General features: G+C 33.5%; 1 protein-coding gene across 2 annotated transcripts in view; it reads right to left on the reverse strand.

Moving 5' to 3' along the window:
• The window catches only part of MED13L (mediator complex subunit 13L), a 303,689-nt gene that overhangs the window by 261,321 nt on the left and 21,660 nt on the right, over positions 1 to 20,708 (reverse strand). For both annotated transcript variants that reach the window (XM_081284952.1, XM_081284951.1), the window contains exon 2: positions 5,546 to 5,783. In XM_081284952.1, coding sequence (XP_081141078.1) covers positions 5,546 to 5,783 — 238 coding nt within the window. The remainder of the gene's footprint in view (positions 1 to 5,545; positions 5,784 to 20,708) is intronic.

Raw genomic sequence — 20,708 nt, forward strand, 5'->3', positions numbered from 1 at the left:
AACTTAGTACCATTAATTCTGGCACAAACTGACATACTGTACCTCTGATGTGACACATGGGAAATATACAACATTATCCATCCTATGTATGGCCAAAAATGTTTGACTTTCATCATGAGGAAACTATTGACAATTTCAAAATATCGAAAATTTTATAGGATAACTGAACTTGTCCCTTCCAATGACATCAATATCTTCAAAAAAACCAAACAAGGATAAAGAAAGAAAACTTAGGCAAAGTGGTACCTTACGAGAAACTAAAGAGACAAAACACATAAGTGCATTGTATGAACCTGACTAAACCCTGCCTGGATCAGAGGGAAGAAAAGCTATAATAAGTATTATTGGGACAACCATGGAAATTAAAATATGAACTGAATATTAAATATTCTAATGTGGATGTCCATTCTTATATGGATGTTGAAGTTCTTCAGTATGACAACAGTTTTATAGTCATGTAGGAAAATATCCCATGTTCTTATAGGATTTACAAGGATAAAGGTTCATAATGTCTGAAAACCACTTTCAAATGGTTTAATTATCAGGGGGAAAGGTATATGAATATACATGTGTAAACATTTTTCTAAATCAAAGGAGGAAGGGACTGAGGAAGTTGGGTTCTTCCTTGGAGATAAACACAGGTTACATCAATCCCATCATTTGAGAATATGATCATACTCTACACTGATTATATAGATCACACTCTACACTGATTATATTATATTAACAAACTAGTTCCCCATTCTCTTCTCTCAGCCTTCCTATACCCCTACAAAATGCCTACTTCTTTTTCCAGAGGCTTACAGAGAGTTCAACAGTATAAAACACAATATTAGTGTTTTAAATTGTTGTCTCACACTTGTCACTGTCAGAAAACCCGATCTGTGTTTCCTAATGTTGTTTTTACAATGGCTCATGCCTCCTGGCATAGGCGGCAGCACCCTTTAAAAGGGGAAAGAAAAAAAAAAAAAAGGCAATAGGCAATATTTCTCTCCCTAAATACACAAGGAACTGCCAATTTGCCCCAATGCTTTTTAAGTCAATTCCTAAGACTTCTGATACTGATATTGAATCAAATGTTTTTAAAGATCTAAAGTTGTATTATTGTTACAATATGTATTTGTCTATGTAATAATCAAAAGGGAAAGGGAAAACACAACATTAAATTTTAAAATTATAGACAGTGAAAATTTAGTGGTAAGTTTTTGGTAAAACATATAAAGAAAATTAGATATTTCCACCTCTTGGGAATTAAAATCCAAAAAAAAATAATGCCAAATTTTAACTATTTCAATCTCCTCACATTATCAGATCATCTAAAATTTTTCAAGAATTTACTATATGTCAACCCTCTCTGCAAAATTGATACTATGCTTAATTAGAATCACATAAAATAAGTCTCATTCACTGATTAAACAAACATTCTTGAGCACATACTAGTCTGTATCTGTTATTTCTGCAACAAACGCTCTTCTACACAGCAATCTCCAATCCCTGGAAGCCCGTGCTTGCTCTCTTTACTATTGGGGGTTTTAGATTGCATGTCTTTCCCTACCACTAGGCAGTGAAGTAGACAGAAGACTCTGTTGTTAAAACGATTTTGTTAGTATAGGGGGTCAGTTTAGCATACTGTATCAATCTCTAAAATTCAAACTATGGGAAAGAATTTAATCAAAAGAAAAGAGCACAGGTGTATATAATTATCAAAGATTATTAATATCAAGGTTATTAATTATTAATATCAAGGTTAGTACCTGATCATATTTTGTAATTTAAATTAATCTGTATCCTAAACTAGTAGGACATTTAAGTTCATATCCTAATTTAGAATAAAATTAATTATTGTAAAATTATGTTCTTCCCATTCATATTCATCTTGTACATTAGGTGTTAATCTTCCTAATTATAGCTTTCCTGATCAGAAATACACAGCAATTCCTCAAAACCTATCAAGTAAGACAAATTCCTCATCCTTACTTCACTGTACTCCATAAACCTTTGTGTGAGCTCCTTCCTGTGACTAGAACAAGCTCCACCTCAACCTAGATAAGTTCTATATATTCTATAAGACTTACCTCTAATGTCACCTTTTCTTACATTCTTATGGTGTTTCTAACATAGACAAATTTCTACGCTTGTCTTATACCTTTTTTGATTATGAGCTTATCAAGGGTAGGGATCCATTCCAATCCCTAAAATTGAACCCACAGACAGAGGATATTGCCATAAGGATGGAAAAATACACCCATCTGGCATGTGCCCTTCTTTGATACCACTATGGGCAGAGGTCAGCAAAGTTGCAACTCAACTCTATAGGGACACAACAATGTCAAATCTTCAAATACTGATCTCTCCATAATGTCATTTAGGTTTTGCCATGGAAGTCCTGATAAAGATCCTATGAGCAGGGGTTATCTTCACTACTCTGGTATTTTATATTGCTAAACATTAAAATTAGAAAATGTACTTACTTCGACTTAAAAGTACACACTTAAAAATAGAATTTGACAGATACTAGCAAGCACTAAATGTTATACAGAACAGAACCAAATTGTTTAAATATTGCCAAAATGATTTAATTTTGATGTACGGGTTGCCGTCATCCTACTAGCAGCAGCAGTAGTAGTCACAATTATAGTTTGACTGCTATGTGTGCTATTTTAAGCACTTTATAAACTTCAGCTTCATAATCCAATTTAGAGTGATGAAACTGAGACAATAAGTTAAATATACTGACAAAAGATACATAACTTTTAAATGATCATGCAGACATTCAAACCCAAGCAATCCACAGCCCAAGCTCTAAACCACTATGCCACAAACAATTCCAAGACGAGAGGCCACAAGTGTTTCTCCAAGTGACAGGGACAAACTATACATGTATTATTGTTTTCTCTTACACTATTTCATAGCTATTTCAAGCATTTTTTAAAAGTATAATATTATAAAACCCTTTATCATTTATGGGGATGTTTTAAAACATTTAATGCAAGATGTTGGCTTTGGTATTATATTTTACTGTGGCGTTTCTAAGTAGTAAGCTCTTTTGGGACCACCATAAAGACAAAGGGAAATGCCAATAACATAACTAAAAAATAATGTTAAGGAACAGTGAAATGTCCCTATTTAAAAAAAAAAAAAAAAGGAGACGATGCAAGTAATAGTACAGTTGTATTTAATGTTGAAGTTTAATAACAGGATTCTGCCAAAATTTATTCTAACCAAAATGAAATGACTTTTAAATATATTAGAGAATGAAACAGATTCCTACATATCCTTAATTTACATGACTAATAGACTTTTTGTATCCTTCATTTTTCATGTTTCCTCTATGTGTCATAGTTCCCATCACTTGAAATAAGGTTGTCTTTATGCCATTTTTCTAACTAAGTTTCAAACATTTCTTACTATTAGGTTGAACCACATAATACTACCCTTTTCAACCTCTACTATATGGAAAAGTAGACACTTCATATGAGTACATCTAATAACTTTCTTAAAATTCAACATTTATTAAAGGGAAGAGGCATATCCAACAAAGTTACAATTGTTCTATCACTATAATACTTTGCTGGTAGCACACAAAGGATAAACAATTTACATAGTCCTAAACTCAAAAGAAAAAAACTCATTCCCATGGGAAAATGTTCACAACCTATTTGTTAGAGAAGACTGAGCTACAAAACAGCATAATACCAATTTCGTTTATACATAAAAACATCAACTATTAAAACTCTGCATTAGCCTCCAGGATTTTCATTTCTTTGTTTGCTTCATTTTGTGGTTCTGTTTTCCTAACTTTTTAGTTAAATATATAGTACTTCTGTAATTTTAAAAAATAATTTCAAAAATCAGTCAATTTTTGCTTTTTTGTCAAAAAAAAACTTAAAACATTAATGAACCTATTCAATCTAAAACTACTATAAGAAATGTAAATAGCATACACCTTTGTGTTATCTCAGTACCAAAGCCCATAAAAAAATAACAACCTGATTTTCTTCTAACAGTGAAATTTTTTTTGTTGCTATGAATGAGTAACTTAATACTTCAATTAAATAAATCAAACAATTCAGTTTGGTTTCCTCATCATTACCAAACAATTTGTACTGCTAACACAAAAATGTTTAATCATGAGGGGATCAATATGGAACAGCAAAATGAAAGAAGACGAGGCAGAACACATTATGAGAAATAAGAAATCAATTTAAAACAAAAAAGGGGGGAGGGAAAAAGAAAAGTTCTGTTCCTTTACATGTTACAAAAACATTTAACAGTAAAATATGTATATGTTTTGATATTGGAGAGGAAATATCAATATCATAAATGCTATGAGTATCTCAAACTATCTTAATTTTAAAATTCTGATCAACAGAATTTGGGTGTTCTAACAATATTATCTAAATTAACTACTAACTACATGAAATGGACTTAATGATGATCATAAATTCTGAGATTTTGCTGATTAACTAGCTAAGTAAGCAATCTCACCCAGAATGAATTTTTGTATTTACAAAACAAATACCCTAAAAAATATCAGAAGATTTGAGTTTAATAAATAAGGTAAACAACTCAATTAGTCCACTGTGGTTTACTGCCCCCTAGCTGTTGTGGCAGCAGATAACGGAGATTAAAAATGGCTGCCAAGAAAAGTTGGAAAAGTGTCAAGGAGTTTGGCAAATTTTTGAACCTTTTGAGCAGACTCACAAATATGCACTAAAGTTAGTTTTACTACTTCCTTTAAAAAAAATAATGTTAACTAACAAAACATTTCAAACACTACCTGAAACTTTTCAACCACTAATTAACAAAACATAAAGTAGTTAGGCAAAATGCCTCTTACCAGAAACTTGAATAAAATTTCCTCTGGTTATAATTTGATGGTAAATATGAAGAGCAACTTAGAACAATAAAACCCTTACATTAGTTCAGTTTCTGGATATCAGATGCAATTTGATGTGAAAATTAGTTAACACCAAAGCCAATCTTCTTGGAATCACTGAATTACATAAAATGCAGTAACAAAGCAAGGGAAATTTTGCTAAGATCTTTTACAGTAATCAAACCAGATCCTTTATAGTAATCTTTTTTTTCAAAATTCTGTCCAATATCATAATTTTGCCCAATAAGGCTTACACTTAAGTTCCTGTGTTACTTTTCAAATTTTCCACCAAAGAGTTCAGCTGGCAATGAATCATAAGAGCCCAGTCTAAGAAAAAGCAATTCTGTTCATTTTACTATCATGCTAATTATTCAAAATTTCCTATTATTTAAGAACAGTGGATTCTTAGCCTTATTTCCACCCCAACACACCCAGGGAACACTTACTTTTCTTTAACAATAGTCGTTTTACAAGATTCTAATTCTCAGTGTGATTGGGAAAGAACATGAGAACTTGGGTAAAATATGGGTTAGGAAGAAGAAGGGTGAGAGTGAGGATTATAGACAAACCCATTATTAAACACTTGGAATCTTTCTTAATCAGTCTTAACCTTTTCAGAATTTACCACTGTTCAAATAATTTTTAAGAAAAAAACATAATCCTTACCCTGCAGTTCATGATGTATTACACCCACAAGGTTGGGTTCATCTCCCCACCAGAATATCCATAATTCTTTGCAATCTGGTTTGACGTCACGACGCCATACACACAACAGGTTGGCTTGCAGGCAGCGGATGAAACTTAACAAGATTGGATCATCTTGGGCTGGGGCTGAAATTATGGGTCCACAGTCCCCATGCCCTCCAAAATTGTACCTACGCCATTTGATTCCTGTGAGTTCAGCCTGCAAAAAAGACAAGAAAATTTCAATCATTTTGATGTTTCTTTTTACTTATAGACCACTAAAAACAAGCTTCCACAGAGAAAAGCAAATTTGCTAATATAAATATTTACACTCAACTCCACATCATGATTTCTCCCAAGGAGAACTAGGATTTTGTAGTAAATATTTAGGCAAATAAAATGGTTCAACAACAAATAAAGATTATCAGCTTGTTAAAAAAATGAGTAGAAATCTTGATAGAAATTACTTCCTTTGCCCCCTCTAAAATCAAGAAAGGCTATCAGATTAGGGATGCTCAGCCAATGAATCTGAAAAACTGCAAAATCTGAAACACACTGGTCCCAAGCATTTCAGATAAGGAATACTCTACCTATAGAAGTAAAATAATTTCTTTCATAGTTTCCTCAATTTCTTCTCATTCAGAAGCTACAGTTTAAATCCTTTTTAATCAGGGAAGCGTTAGCATGCAACAGCACAATGCTTCATCGTGAACACCAAAAGGCTATTTAAGAAGAAGATGCTAACAAAACTGATTTAGTTATCAGCAATTTATCTATGCTACTTAGCAGGCAGCACACAGAAAAGCTCTGATTCTATAACAATTCCCTAACTAGTTTGGTCTTTTGTTTTTCAAACACATTTTAAAACATAGGAACTCAAAACAAGCAGAGAATAGAAATCGTAACTCTGTTCCATCATATGCATTACATTTTAAGATTTCCGAAAGCTTAAAGAATTAAACTTTAAAAACAAAAAAAAAAGAGGTGAACTCCTTACTTAGGTAACAATAAACAATACACTCAAAACTGAGAATAAAACTAATTCATAATGTAATTCTGTTTCCAACAATCCATGTGACCCTTACATCCAATCTTTCTTCATTTCTTCCCCTACAAAATCACTTTTGTCAACAAATTATTTTTCAAAAAACAAGTACCAATGAGCAGAAAAAGTCATATCTTCTACCAACATGACTTAAAGAAATTTAAAGTGCCACAACCGTCAATAACTATAATGATCATATTTAAGAAAAAAAACATTTTTCTTTAATCCAAGTTTAAAGAGTTTCACTTCAAAAGAATGGTCACAAAAATAATATCCAAACTAACACTGTCTGAAATTCAGTAACATACACTCTACTCTGAGACACACAAATCTAATCTAATCCCAACTTGTAAAAGTTGGTATTGGCATCATTTAGGCTTTCATTGTACACTACTTGGTTTCCTCTGAGAATAAAAGTACTACATAACAAAAAAAATTCTAAGACACATGCCTATAATCCCAGCGACTGAGGAGCTGTGCAGAAGGATCATGAGTTCAAAGCCAGCCTCAGCACTTAGGCCCTAAGCAAGTCAGCAGGATCCTGTCTCTAAATAAAACATTTAAAAAGGAGGCGGAGTGTAATGTAGCTCAATGGTTAAGGGCCCCGGGTTCAATCTCCAGCAACAAAAAAAAGTTCTAGGCCTGGGGGTGTAGCTCAGTGATACAGTGCTTTCTAGCATGTTTGGGAGGCTTGGGTTCAATCCCTAATAGCACACAAAAAAAATTTTTTTACAATAGACATCATAACTGTATCAGAAATATTTATTAACATCTTACTTTACAGTCTTCTTGTTTTTCTGCATATATACTTTTAAAGTTAAAACCATATTGAATGGTTTTATGTCCTTTTTTGTACGTGTAAGTGTTTTCATATATTTCTAATTATTCTTCAAAATTAATTTTAATGTTGCATAATATTCTCTTCACTGCTAGGAGAAAATTTAAGTTAACTATCCCATAATAACTGGATGATCTCTTTTTCCCCACTATTATTAGTATTAAAATTCGTGAACATCCTTGTTTTCCTGATTTATTTCCTTAGGAGATACTACTGCATGATTTAGAACAGTTAACAGAAAAATAAGAATACTACAAGATTCATGATGAGCACTACCAAACTGTTTTCCACTGATAGGCCCCACAAAACAAATAATCTCCCAAATTGTATGTTATTTAACATATTTGCCAATTTTATAGAAGGGTATCTCTGAACTAATCTATAGTCCTTGTTCTGCTTGAAGAAAACCATTATCACATATTTGATCAGAGGTATAATTTAAGGCCAGACCTCATGGGTTTGAATTTCAGCTCTTCTCTTACTTGCCCTAAGTAGCAAGAACCAAGCAAGTTACTTAACCTTGGCCCTTCTGTCATCTAAGCTGTACTTACTCAGAGGGTTGTTGATTAAATGAGTTAGTATATAGTTGGTCTTCCATATCTGTGAGTGCCACATCCCCACAGTTGACCAACTGCAAATCGAAAATACTGGGGGAAAATGTATCTATACTCAACATGTACAGACATTTTTTTTCTTGTCATTATTCCCTAAACAATATAGTACCACAACTATTTAAACTGCATTAGGCATAAGTAGTGTAGAGATGACTTACACAGGAGTATATGAATAGGTTATGTGTAAATCCTACATTTATATAAAAGACTTGAGCATCTGAAGATTTAGGTGTCTGCAGAAAGGTCCTATAACCAATGTTTTAGATACCCAGTGAAGACTGTATACCTAAAGTCCTTTGCAGGGGGAGGCTAGGGTTGTGGCTCAGCGGTAGAGCGCTTGCCTAGCACGTGCGAGGCGCAGGGTTTGATCCTCAGCACCACAAAAAAAAAAAGTAAGTAAAATAAAGGTACGTGTCCAAAAACAACTAGAAAAATATTTTTTTTAAAAAAAAGCCCTTTGGACGGTGTCTGACACATGGCAAGAACATACATGATATTACCATCAAATAGTAATAATACTATTTCTTTGACTTATCTGTTCATATCTGTCCATTTTCAATCATACAAGTTCCTTTGTTTCTTCAAATAAAAGCAATGTCTGTAGTTTTAATCAGAAAGTTTAACATCAATTTCTAAATAAATGTCAAAGAAAGCCAAATAAAAAGAATAAAAAGTGGTACCTGAAACCAGAAAAGCTAGAGAAGATTATCACTTAAACTAAAGACCTAAGCATCTTAGGCACAGAGAGAAGAGGGAGCAAATACCAACAATAAATATGAATAACAAGTAATGACATTAACTATACTTAAAAGCTTAGAAAATTAAGACATACCAGATACTTAAACATGAAATGAGTAGGTCTCCAAACAAAATTTATGCACAGCAATTTACTCACAAGAACACTTTCACCTGTAACATTAGGTACAGTTCAGCAGACAAAATATTTGGCTTTGATTCAGAATGGTTTCCTAATCCTGGCACTTCCCCTAACTTCCTATCAGTGCTTCTATGCTCTCAGTGGCAAAGGGAAGCTGCTGCCTGCCACCTTCTCTGTGTTCTTTACAAATCTGTTCTAGCAAGTGATAGATTATAAATTCAAATGACATAACGCAAGGCTACACACTTAATAACTTCATAACCAATTCAGTCAAAAGAAATAAAAAATGCCCAATTATTTTAAAATAATTTAGCTCCTTTACTTTAAAGCTAAAATTAAATATCATTATACTAGTCTTCACTGGAAAATTTAACAATGATATACCAATCAAGGCTAACAGAGATAACTAAGTATAAAATGGATGTTTAAAGACTTAGCTTTAAATTTTGAAATACTATTTGATAAAAAAAAAAAACTTAATGTTACTAAAATCATTTGTCCAAGAAAAAAATCCCATCATGGATGCATATTCAATTACATTAAAATATCTTCATATACCATAATCATAATTAAAAATCAATTACACTTCACGTTCTCTTATCCCAATTCCTGACAAATATATCTCTTCAAGACTCAAATGCATTTAATGCTTTCAAAAATTTTAAGCAAAACTTTAAAATATTTCTAGATTCAAATTATCCCAGGACTGAGGATGTAGCATAAAAAGCACTTGACTGGTGTGTGAGAGGCCCTGGGCTTGATCCCCAGCACGCCAAATTATCCCAAAAACAAGATTACTTATGTCAAGTAAAGATGAATAATCCATAATTATATATAAGTTTAAAATCACATGTTTTTTTCAGCTGGGCATGGTGATGCACACCTGTAATCCCAGCGGCTCAGGAAGCTGAGGCAGGAAGATCTTTAGTTCAAAGCCAGCCTCAGCAGCTTAGCAAGGCCCTAAGCAATTTAGCAAGACCCTGTCTCTAAATAAAACATAAAAAGGGCTGGGGATGTAGCTCAGAGATAAGTGCCATTGGGTTTAATCGCGGGTACCAAAAAGAAATTTTTTTAATTACATGGTTTTGCCAGGTGTGATAGTATACACCTCTAATCCCAGCAACTCAGGAGGCTGAGGCAGGAGAATCCCAAGTTTGAGGCAAGCCTCAGTAACTTTGTGAGACTCTCTCTCAAAAACAAGAAGGGCTTGGGAGATAGCTCAGTGGTAGAGCAGCCCTGGGTTCAATCTCTAGCACTGAAAGGGGTGGGGGGCACTTGAAAAATAGACAATCAACAAATGAAACAAAAAGACACAAGGAACAGAAGTAGCATACATGTATGCATAATATTAACCTCCACCATGGTTTAAAGACCTACAAATATCAAGTACCATACTAGGGTCTGCATATTTAATTTCTAATGCCAGGCACCATACTAGGGTCTTCATATGTAATTTCTCATAACCAGACATAGTTCTCATTACCAAGTAGCTGAAGAAATTAAGACTCAAAAAGATTAAGTAACTCTTCCACTGCCATAAAGGTAGAAAATGGAAGATCCCCAAAATAACTGGATTTCAGCCACAACTGAATTTAAAGCATAAATTCTTTCCATTCTGTCATGCTGCTTTTTAAGACAAATGGCAAGAATTACACAGGATTATAAAATACAAAAAGAAAAAAAAAACTATCATCAACTCAATTTAGCAATGACTTGAGCTCATGTACATAGTTTCTACTTTAAGAACATTTTTATGACTCTTTCTTTAGTCTTCCTGGGGTATTAAGAAAATCAGTATGAGTGCCCATACAACATCCCATGAAAAGACTTTTTTATTTCATTCATGTAATTATATACCTTCTTTTACATACTGTCACTATAAAAGAATACCTACACAAATTAATTCTTAGAAGATATGTATACAAACCAAGAAATAACTATTCTAACAGCAAGAGAAGATGAAGGTAAATCTACTCAGCAATGGCTGAAATCTGTTATACTGGCAGTCAAGTTTTTAGGAAAATTGAACAGAATGGACAGAGACTGATGGCATAAACAAAAGACCACTAGTCAATTCAGCATGGTTACAGTTAAACAGATCATAACAGAATAAGGATAAGTGTGCTTCCTAACAACAAATGCAATTTAAAGAAATTTTATATTGATTCTTAGTGTTCTGTTCTTTAGATACAATAAGTAGGAAATAAGCTGATAAATCCTCCCAATGGATATGGGAGGATGATAAATCCCAAAGGAGGATTTATTTATCACTTATTTGTAGTGACTTATCAAAGCCAGATCTCTCACGACCAACAATGTATACTTAAAATATGGCTCCCCAGATTTAAAACTGTATTCAATGGTCATGGAATAGAGTAAAACTAACAGACATGCTGTTAGGAAGGAACCCAAGATGCAACGTCATGAAAAGAATATTGAATGGAGATCAGGAGATAAAGGTTCAAGGCTGGTTTTTCAACAATTTACCTATATGATATTAGGAAACCTACACCATCACAGGGCACCTCAGCTTCAGGAGCTGTAAAGTAATAGGGTTGACCTAGATACTATAAATGAGTTCAAGTCTCCTGGCCCAAGCTAATTACAAACACTCATAAAAGAAACTTATAAATGAGATAGAACCCTTTAGATGAATGACCAGTGGCAAGAGCTGCCAGAAGATATTCAAAATTTCAAGAAATTGAAAAATTCCTCGAACTACAGAACAATTATACCCAACATCAATTCTGGACAGGATTCTAGGAGGGTGTGTAGAAAAGACACCTGTGATCATTTGTGGCTAACAGGAATGCTCTAAGAAATGCCAAGTCAGCCCAACCTCACTTCCTTTTATGATAGGGTTGCTACTTTACAAGAACAGGGAAATAAATAAACATAATAGGACACCTCTCAACTCAAATCATGGGAAGGAAAAAAGTGTTACATATAACTGAAAGCTTGTGTTAAAACACTAACTAATCAACTCCAGGTAAAGATGACAGATTAATCTAACATACACATCTGCTTTTGCTTTCTCTTAAATCCCTCTAAAACATCAGTGAAGAAGTTCTGTTTCTTTGTTTTGTTTTTCCTTTAGTTATAAAAACCATAATGATGGGTAGAACAGGAGAGAGGATAGGATCAAAATTTTCACAGCTAAGAAGCAGACAGACCTCAAAAGCTAAAAAGGCTTATAATCCCTAAGACAACTGAATTCTAGACATGGAGAAAGTAGAAATCTTTCAACCCAATTGACACAGAATCCCCTCAGCCTCAGGAATTTTTGATAGAAGTACCTTTGTAGTAGGGGTCAAAGGCAGAGAGGAGATAAAATAAGGAAAACTGATTGAAAACCTGTTTAGCAAGCACTGAGATGCTAAGATATTTTCCCAATTCACAAAGCTGAGTTACTGCCCAATCTGCAGCTCAGTAAATAATGGGGAAGGGTATTCTCTGAAGACAATAAAATAGAGGTTATGTGAACTGTGGAAAAACAGGGAAACTCAAAGCAGATAACCACAGTGAAAACAGAATTAGGTGCACTCCTACAGAAAGAAGGCCAAGAACCACCATTTCACCACCACTGTTGTCTAAGCACCAAAAAAGTTAGTAGCCAGTAACCTGCTATAAATGAGTCTGGAAAATCTTACCAGTTAAAGAAAGACCAAGATACCAACATCAGAGGGTTTCCAAAAAAAGAGCTCCCCCAGATCAGCGAAGTGCACAGTAAATAAGCATCACTCACGTAAAACTCCCCAAACATTATTTTAGTCCACCATTCCTAAACATGAACAATCAAAAACACTAAACAGTTAAGGAAAACCACTGAGCAATTATAGAGACAAAACAAACAGAAAATGACTTACAGGAAATTGACAACATAAAAAACTTTTAAAGGGGCTGGAGATGTGGCTCAAGTGGTAGCACACTCGCCTGGCATGCCTGTGGCCCGAGTTCAATCCTCAGCACCACATACAAAGACGTTGTGTCCGCCGAAAACTAAAAAATTCTCTCCCTCTCTCTCTCTGACTCTCTCTTTAAAAAAAGAAAAAAAAGAAAACTTTTTAAAAACCTACAAAGAGATAAAATCATTCAACCATTAAAAAAAAAAAACAGGACACTGTGCCAGAGAAGTTAAGAGAATTTAGAGAAGACCCTCAGAAATTTTTAAGGACACCAGAAATAATGAAACTCAGTAAAATGTGCAGAAGATAGTTTAGAAAACCTCCCAGAAACTAAAGCAAATAAAAATTAAGATTGGGGGATGAGGATGAATATTAAAGAATCAACCCAGGAAGTTACTGGGGGTGTAGTTTAATAGTAGCATGTGCAAGGCCCTGGATTTGACCACCAGCATGTCCAAAAATTTTAAAAAAAAAAAAAAAGAAGAAGAAGAAGAAGAAGAACTCTCAGAAACAGAAAATGATGATGATATGACCAATAAAATAATTAATAAAAATTGCCCAGAAAAAAAAAAGGGGGAATTTCTAACCTGAAAGGGCTCTCTGGTATCAAAAACAATTGAAACTTGTAAAAGGAATATCATTATAAACTATTAGCATACTTGTAGACAAAAAGATTATCCTGGCTTCATTTATCCAGGTCACATATAAACAATCAGGAACCAAAAGGACTTCTAATTTCTCAACAGAAATATCAGAACCAAGTAGGCAAAGGGGCAATAATTCCAAAATTCTAAAGATTTATTTCCAAACCAGATACTTTTACTGGCTTAAACTATCAACTATAGAAGAATAAATAAACTTTAATCATGTAATTTTTCTCAAATCCAACAATAAACCCCTTTTCAGGTGGATACTGGATGTGTACCCACAAAAAAGGAGGGTATAAATCAAATAAGAAATTTTGAGATTTGGGAAACGAAGCCAACATGGGAGGGAACAAAAGAAATTTCTAAAATTACAATGAATGATGATTTAAAGTTGTCAAGTATGCACCAATCTAGATTATAACATCTCAACTGGCTCCAGGAAAGACTCCTCAAGAAGATGGAACTGATAAACACCTGGAATACACAGGAGAGCCTCAAAAGGGTTTCAGACAGGAACAAAGGTTTGGGGAAGAGTTGGTTAAAACAGATAGAAAAGTAACCTTTTTAAAAAATATATTACTATAACCCTTCAAGTTATACAGAAAAGGAAAAGCAGAGTTTAGTAGATGTCTCAGCCATACATTAACATGATGAAATTCATGCTAACCCTGAGTACTGAGTGACCTAAAATTACTATACAACTATTTTTGCAAAATAGAGAGATGGAAAAGGTACATTTTGCTTTGTGGGAGGCAGAAAGAATAAATCCTCAGCTTCAACAGTGGAAGATCTAGAATTAAAAACCTAAAAGTAACTACTAGCTTAGTATTAGAAACATTTAAGTAAGAACCAAGATAACAAAAGAGAGTGTCACTGTTTGCCTATGAAAAAGGTAAAATGTTATTCTTATAAGCCTTGTAGAGTTATTTGATTCTTTAGCTATGTAAAAGTTAACTCTGCTAGAACAAAAAAAAAAATGAAATTCAAACAAAACTAATCAAAATATGGTAACAAATTGTATTTAATGCAAAGTTACTAATATTGAGAATTCACATACTTTGTATTACAAACTTATTCTAGACAAATTGCTAAACTTAAGAACAATTTAATGTCCCATAAATTGTGTTGCAAAACCCAAAAGGTTATTTATTCTGTATTAAAATAATCTGATGTTGTCTTTTGTCTTGTTGTTGATGTTGTCTTATTAAAACTCCAGCTGGGAAAAAAAATAAAGTAAAATAAAATTCAAATTTCACCTCTCAAAAAATAAAAAAAACTTCAGCTGGGCAGATTCCAGCTGGCCAGAAATGCTCTCTGAAGAGAGACTATTAACAAGACTTTGAGCCTCCCATCTGACTGGTTATTTCCATGTCATGAGATATATAATATGATATCCCTCCATACAATGATACTGGATATAAAAGATGCTCCTAACATACATATTTGTTGATTTATAGTGTTTTCTTCAAGTGTAATTTTTCTTTTTACCCCTCAGTTTACCAATGTTAGTTCAAAATATAAAGATAAAAAATAGAGATTTGGTTTATAAGTAAAAAGAGACCAGAGATGTTATTTGACAGTAAGTTTAGGGCAATTAATATGAAGCAGCTACCTTAAAAAGTTGCCATCTTAAGTTACATTAGTAAAAAGTACCTATTATGCAATAGATCTAACTTATTAGTTAAGTCACTAGTCTCACTAATACTCTAGGCTCCTAGCTCCATACTGTGAGAGGAATCAAAACAAGATGATACAAATTAACAGATGAAAGGCTAGGTTAGCAGGGAAATCTAAACATTACATGGGGCTAGAACCTATCTGGCCTCAAATTCAATCCCGTCAAACATATTAATAGGGCAGCAAAAATAAAACAGAATATAGAAGGATTTTAAAAAAAAAGTTCAATGAACTTAACAAGTAGTTTAAAAGATCCTAAGTTATTAAGTTTTCTATTATATGAAAGACTGATTTGTAGACGATTATATTTGCTCAGCAGAGTCCCAAGTGGTAGCAACAGAACCAAATGGAAAAACTGATTAAAACAACAGTGACGCCCCCCACCTCAAGGGAAAAAAAAATCCCTGAGAGTTTATCATGGATGGATATGGAGGTTAAGGAGAGGCAGCTCAATACTAGATAAGCATACTTACTACAAGATAGCTTCAAACATCAAGAGCTAGTTGGACATGATTTGACTGAAATAATTATACTCTGGTTTTGCTGACATCTCAAGTAGGACAACTTACACAGACAAATGTGACATTTAGAATATAAATAAGAAGCACCAAGGCTGGGGTAGTAGCTCAGCCTAGTTCATGTGAGGCACTGTGTTCAATCCTCAGCATCACATATAAATAAATGAAGTAAAGATATTGTGTCCATATACAACTAAAAGAAAACAAACAAACAAAGCACCAGAATTGTCCAACCACCATAAACAAAAAACTGAACCAAAAATTATGAAATTACTATTTTGGGGCATTGGACAACCATCAGTGCAGAACCAGGATCCCTAAGAGAAAGAAAACAAACCAGGTGGCTCTAACAAACTCTGAGGCAGCTGGAATTTGTGGAGAGTAGATCACCAGAAATAAGATACCTGGGAAGAAAATAGACCCAAAGGTCTGATAGGGGTTCTTTTTTGAGACTTTTCCTAAATACCATTTGGTTCTGTACATTAAAACAGTAAAATTCAACAAGGCCAGGCAAAGAATTACTAGAAAGATATCATTCCAAGAGCTGGGATGTAGTCAAATCCTAAACATCTGGCAGGGGTGGGGTAGGGGGTGCTAAATACCTTGGACACCAAAGAGACTTTAGATGGGTCATGCCTCATAAGTAGGAAACCAGCCCTAGCATAAAGACTATACTAACACCCAAATATTGAAGCCTCAAAAAAATGTGATAATAAGTTGATCTAATTAACTGCCAGTAACCAAATTATACTCTCTAAAGGAAAGAAGCAAAATCCAGAGTTGCAATACATAACATTCACAATGTCCAACAACTGAATACTAGACATTCAAAGAAATTTTTTTTAATAATGGGACCCATCACTAGTAGGAAAATCAGTGAATAGAAAGAGCCCAAAATGAGAGCAATAACAGAATTAACAATCACTTTAAAACTATTCTAAATATGTTCAAGAACTTACAGGAAAAATCAAACATAACACAGTTAGAAGTGAAGAATATAAAATAAAAGGTCTAGGATTTAAATATGCAAAATCTGAAATGAATGGGTTTAAAAATAGATGAGGCACAGAAAAGGAGGAAGACAAAGAAAAGTAGGAGGGAGAGGAGAGGAAGAGGAGGAGGGAGAGAAGAAAGGAAGGAGGCAGAGAGGGAGAGAGGAAGAGAAATAAAAGGTGTCAGGAGACTAGAAAACATACAACATAACTATCTAAGCTAAAGAACATGAAATCTATAAAAACTGAAAATTAATAAGCAAAGCCAAGGTTAACTTTATTCTTAATTTCTTATAGTTGTAGATGGACAGCATGCCTTTATTTTATTTTATTGATTTTTTTTATGTGGTGCAAAGGATCGAACCCAGTACCTCACACATGCTATGCAAGTGCTCTGCCACTGAGCTACAGCCCCAACCCCCAAAGTAATTTTTGTAGTGAAACTAATATCAGGTAATCTCTAAGTAACGGTCAATCTATCTCCAAATTCATGAAAACAATAAATCTCTGATCCAAGATCAACAAACCCCATGGGCATAAACAAAGAAAACTACATCAAAATACATCAAAATAAATAAAGTCTTAAAAGTGGTCAAATAAAAAATTCCCCTTGTTGCACAAGGGGAAACAAAAATTAAAATTAAAATTAACTACAGACTTCTAATCAGAAAAAATGCAAAGCAGTGCTGGTGAGGTAGTTCAGTAGTACAGCACTTGTCCAAGAAGCCTAAAGCCCTGGGCTCAGTCCCCAGCATCACCAAAATAAGAATTAAAAATTTTTCAAAAGTGGGGGAGGGGCCTGGGGTTATAGCTCAGTGGTAGAACACTTGTGCCTATCACACATTAAAAACAAAGAAATTGGGCTGGGGATGTGGCTCAAGCGGTAGCGCGCTCGCCTGGCATGCGTGCGGCCCCGGGTTCGATCCTCAGCACCACATACAAACAAGGATGTTGTGTCCGCCGATAACTAAAAAATAAATATTAAAAGATTCATATTCTCTCTCTCTCAAAAAAAAATAAATAAATAAAAATAAAATAAAATAATTAAAAAAAAGAAATTTTCAAGCCAAAACAACATTCTAAAAAAAAAGAGGATCCCTAAATCTAGAATTCTACATTAAGAAAAAGATTCTTCAAAATGAAGACAAAACACAGACTTATTTTTAGATGAACAGAAGTCAATATACCTGCACTAAAATAAATGTAACTGAAATAACTTTTTTGTGTGTTCTTCAGGTGCAAGGAAAATTATACCAGATTCAAATGTGGAGCTACACAAAAGAATAACAAGACTGAAATAGTTAATATATGGATAATGGAAAATATTTTTGTCATTTTTAAATCTCATTAAAGCTATAATAATAATGCATTGTGGATCATATACTAGATACAGAAGAAAAATGTATGTTGACAACAGCACCAAGACTACAAAGGGAAAATGGAAGTATATTATTCTAAGGTTTTTGCATTATAACTAAAGGAGTAGGGGGTTAAACCATGATAAATTAAAGATGCATATTACAAATCCTGGACCAATCTTTAAAAGCAATGCAAAGAGGTGTAACTACAAGAGGGCAGTAGAGATAAAACATAAAATAGTATCTTAGAGGAAAAAAAAAAAAGGAAATGAAAGGGAAAAAAAACACCTTGGCCCTGCTGATAATCCCAGCTACTGGGGAGGCATAGGCAAGCAAAGGCACAGAAAGATATTGAGTTCAAGCCCATCAGGAACAACAGAATCTCCAAAAAAAATATTCAGGTTGGGGATGTAGCTCAGTGGTAGAATGCATGCATCTGAAGCCCTGGTTTCAATTCCAAGCACCACGGCCCCCACCCCACCAACCAAAAAAAAAAAGAAGAAGAAGAAAAAAAAATCAATCAAAAAGAAAGTAGGAAAGGGGGGGTGGGGGAGATAAAGAATAGATGGGACAGATAGGGAGAAAAAAACAAGATAGTGGATAGTGGACTTAAACCTAACCATTTTGCTACAATTATATTAAATATAAATAGCCTAACTATTGCAATTAAAAGGCAAAGTACTCAGAACAAAGAAAAACAAAAAGGCCCAACTATGATGTCAATAATACACTTTACATATACTCAGGTTACACACTTAAATACACTTTATATAACACTTAGGTTAACGGCAATCTGTATTTGGGGTAAAAATGGGAGTTCATAACTCACTTGTAGCTAATGCATGAAATATGATATGTCAAGAGCTTTGTAAGGTTTTGAACAACCAATAAAAAAAATAAATAAAAATAAATAAACAAATAAAGGTATTTAAAAAAAACACTTAGGTTAAAAGTAAAAATGATTTTAAAAAGTACATCATAAAAATACTATAAAAAGTTAAGTACCTAGATTAACATCAAAGTTGACTCCAAGAGGACCATTAATAGGAATAAAGGGGGAAATTTTGTAATGATAAAAATGTCAATTCTTCAAGATGAGACAAAAAATTTCAAATGGGTAGGCACCTCATAACAGAGTTTCAAAATATATGACCTCGAAACTAATGTATCTAAAAGGAAAAACAGACAAACCCAGAATTATAATTGGAGATTTCAACAGGCCTCCTCTCAGCAGTAGAACAAGTAGTCAGAAAATCAATAGGATATAGAAAACAAGAACAATTCTGTCAACCAATAAAGCCAAACTGACATTTTTTTTATTTATAACATAATAAATACACAACCAGTGAAACTCCACATCTTGTAAAACTGCAAAAAAAAGGATCCTAATTAGAATTAGTTATATTCCATGTATGTATATCTCAAAATATACTGTCATGTATGTCTAAAAAGAACAAATAAATTTTTTTAAAAAATATATCAACAAGAACATATGCTTTTTTCAAATGCATATGGAACATTCACTAAGAAAAATCATATGCTAAGCCATAAAACAAACAAATATATTTTTAAGAACTGAAATTTATGAACAAAATTAAGTTAGAAATTAACAAAAAAATCTGGACCTTCTCTACTCCCCACAAAATATGGAATTAAACAATATTTCCAATATCACAGGGGGCAACAAACAAATCACAAAGGAAATTACAAAATATTTTTGAGTTTACCAATAACAAAAATACAACATACCAAAATATGTAGAAAAAAATTAAAACAGTATTCAAAGAGAATCTATAGGGGCTGGGGTTGTGGCTCAGCAGTACAGCATGCGCCTAGCATATGCGAGGCACTGGGTTAGATCCTCAGCACCACATAAAAATAAATAAAGAAAATAAAGGTATTGTGTCCAACTACAACTAAAAAATATATTTTAAAAAAAAGAGAAAGAGAACCTGTAGACTTATTAAGATTAGAAAGTTATAAAATCATTGATATAGACTTCTACCATCAGAAGTTATAATTAGAGCTGCGGTTGTGGCTCAGTGATGGAGTGCTTGCCTCAAATATGTGAGGTACTGGATTTGACTCTCAGTACTGCAAATAAACAAAAAATAAAAACTCATCAACAACTAAAATGAATGAATAAAATCTAAAAATCAAAAAAGTTATAATGAGTATATTAAGCCAAAAGTAAAGAAAGAAGAATATAGAAAAGAGAATAAATGAAATATAAACAGACTACCAACAGAGAGAACAATAAAATAAAAATGTTCTTGGACTGGGGTTGTGGCTCAGTTGTACAGTGCTTGCCTAGCATGCATGAGACACTGGATTCAATCCCCGGCACCACATAAAAATAAACAAATAAAATAAAGGTATTGGTCTATCTAACTAAAACAATATTAAATATTTTTTAAAATGTTCTTTAAAAAGATCAATAAAATTGACAAATTCTCACTAATCAAGAGAGAAAAAAGCCAGGCACAGTAGACCACACCTGTAATCCCAGCAGGAAAGTGAGGCAGGAGGATTGCAAGTTCAAAGCCAGCCTCAGCAATTTAGGGATGCCCTAGCAATTTAGGGAGGCCCTTTTTCAAAATAAAAAGGGCTGGGGATATGGTTCAGTGATTATGTGCCCCTGGGTTCACCTCAGTACCAAACACACACACACACA

Source organism: Spermophilus citellus (assembly GCF_964194105.1).
Source record: "Spermophilus citellus genome assembly, chromosome: 3".
In the NCBI taxonomy this organism is placed as follows: Eukaryota; Metazoa; Chordata; class Mammalia; order Rodentia; family Sciuridae; genus Spermophilus; species Spermophilus citellus.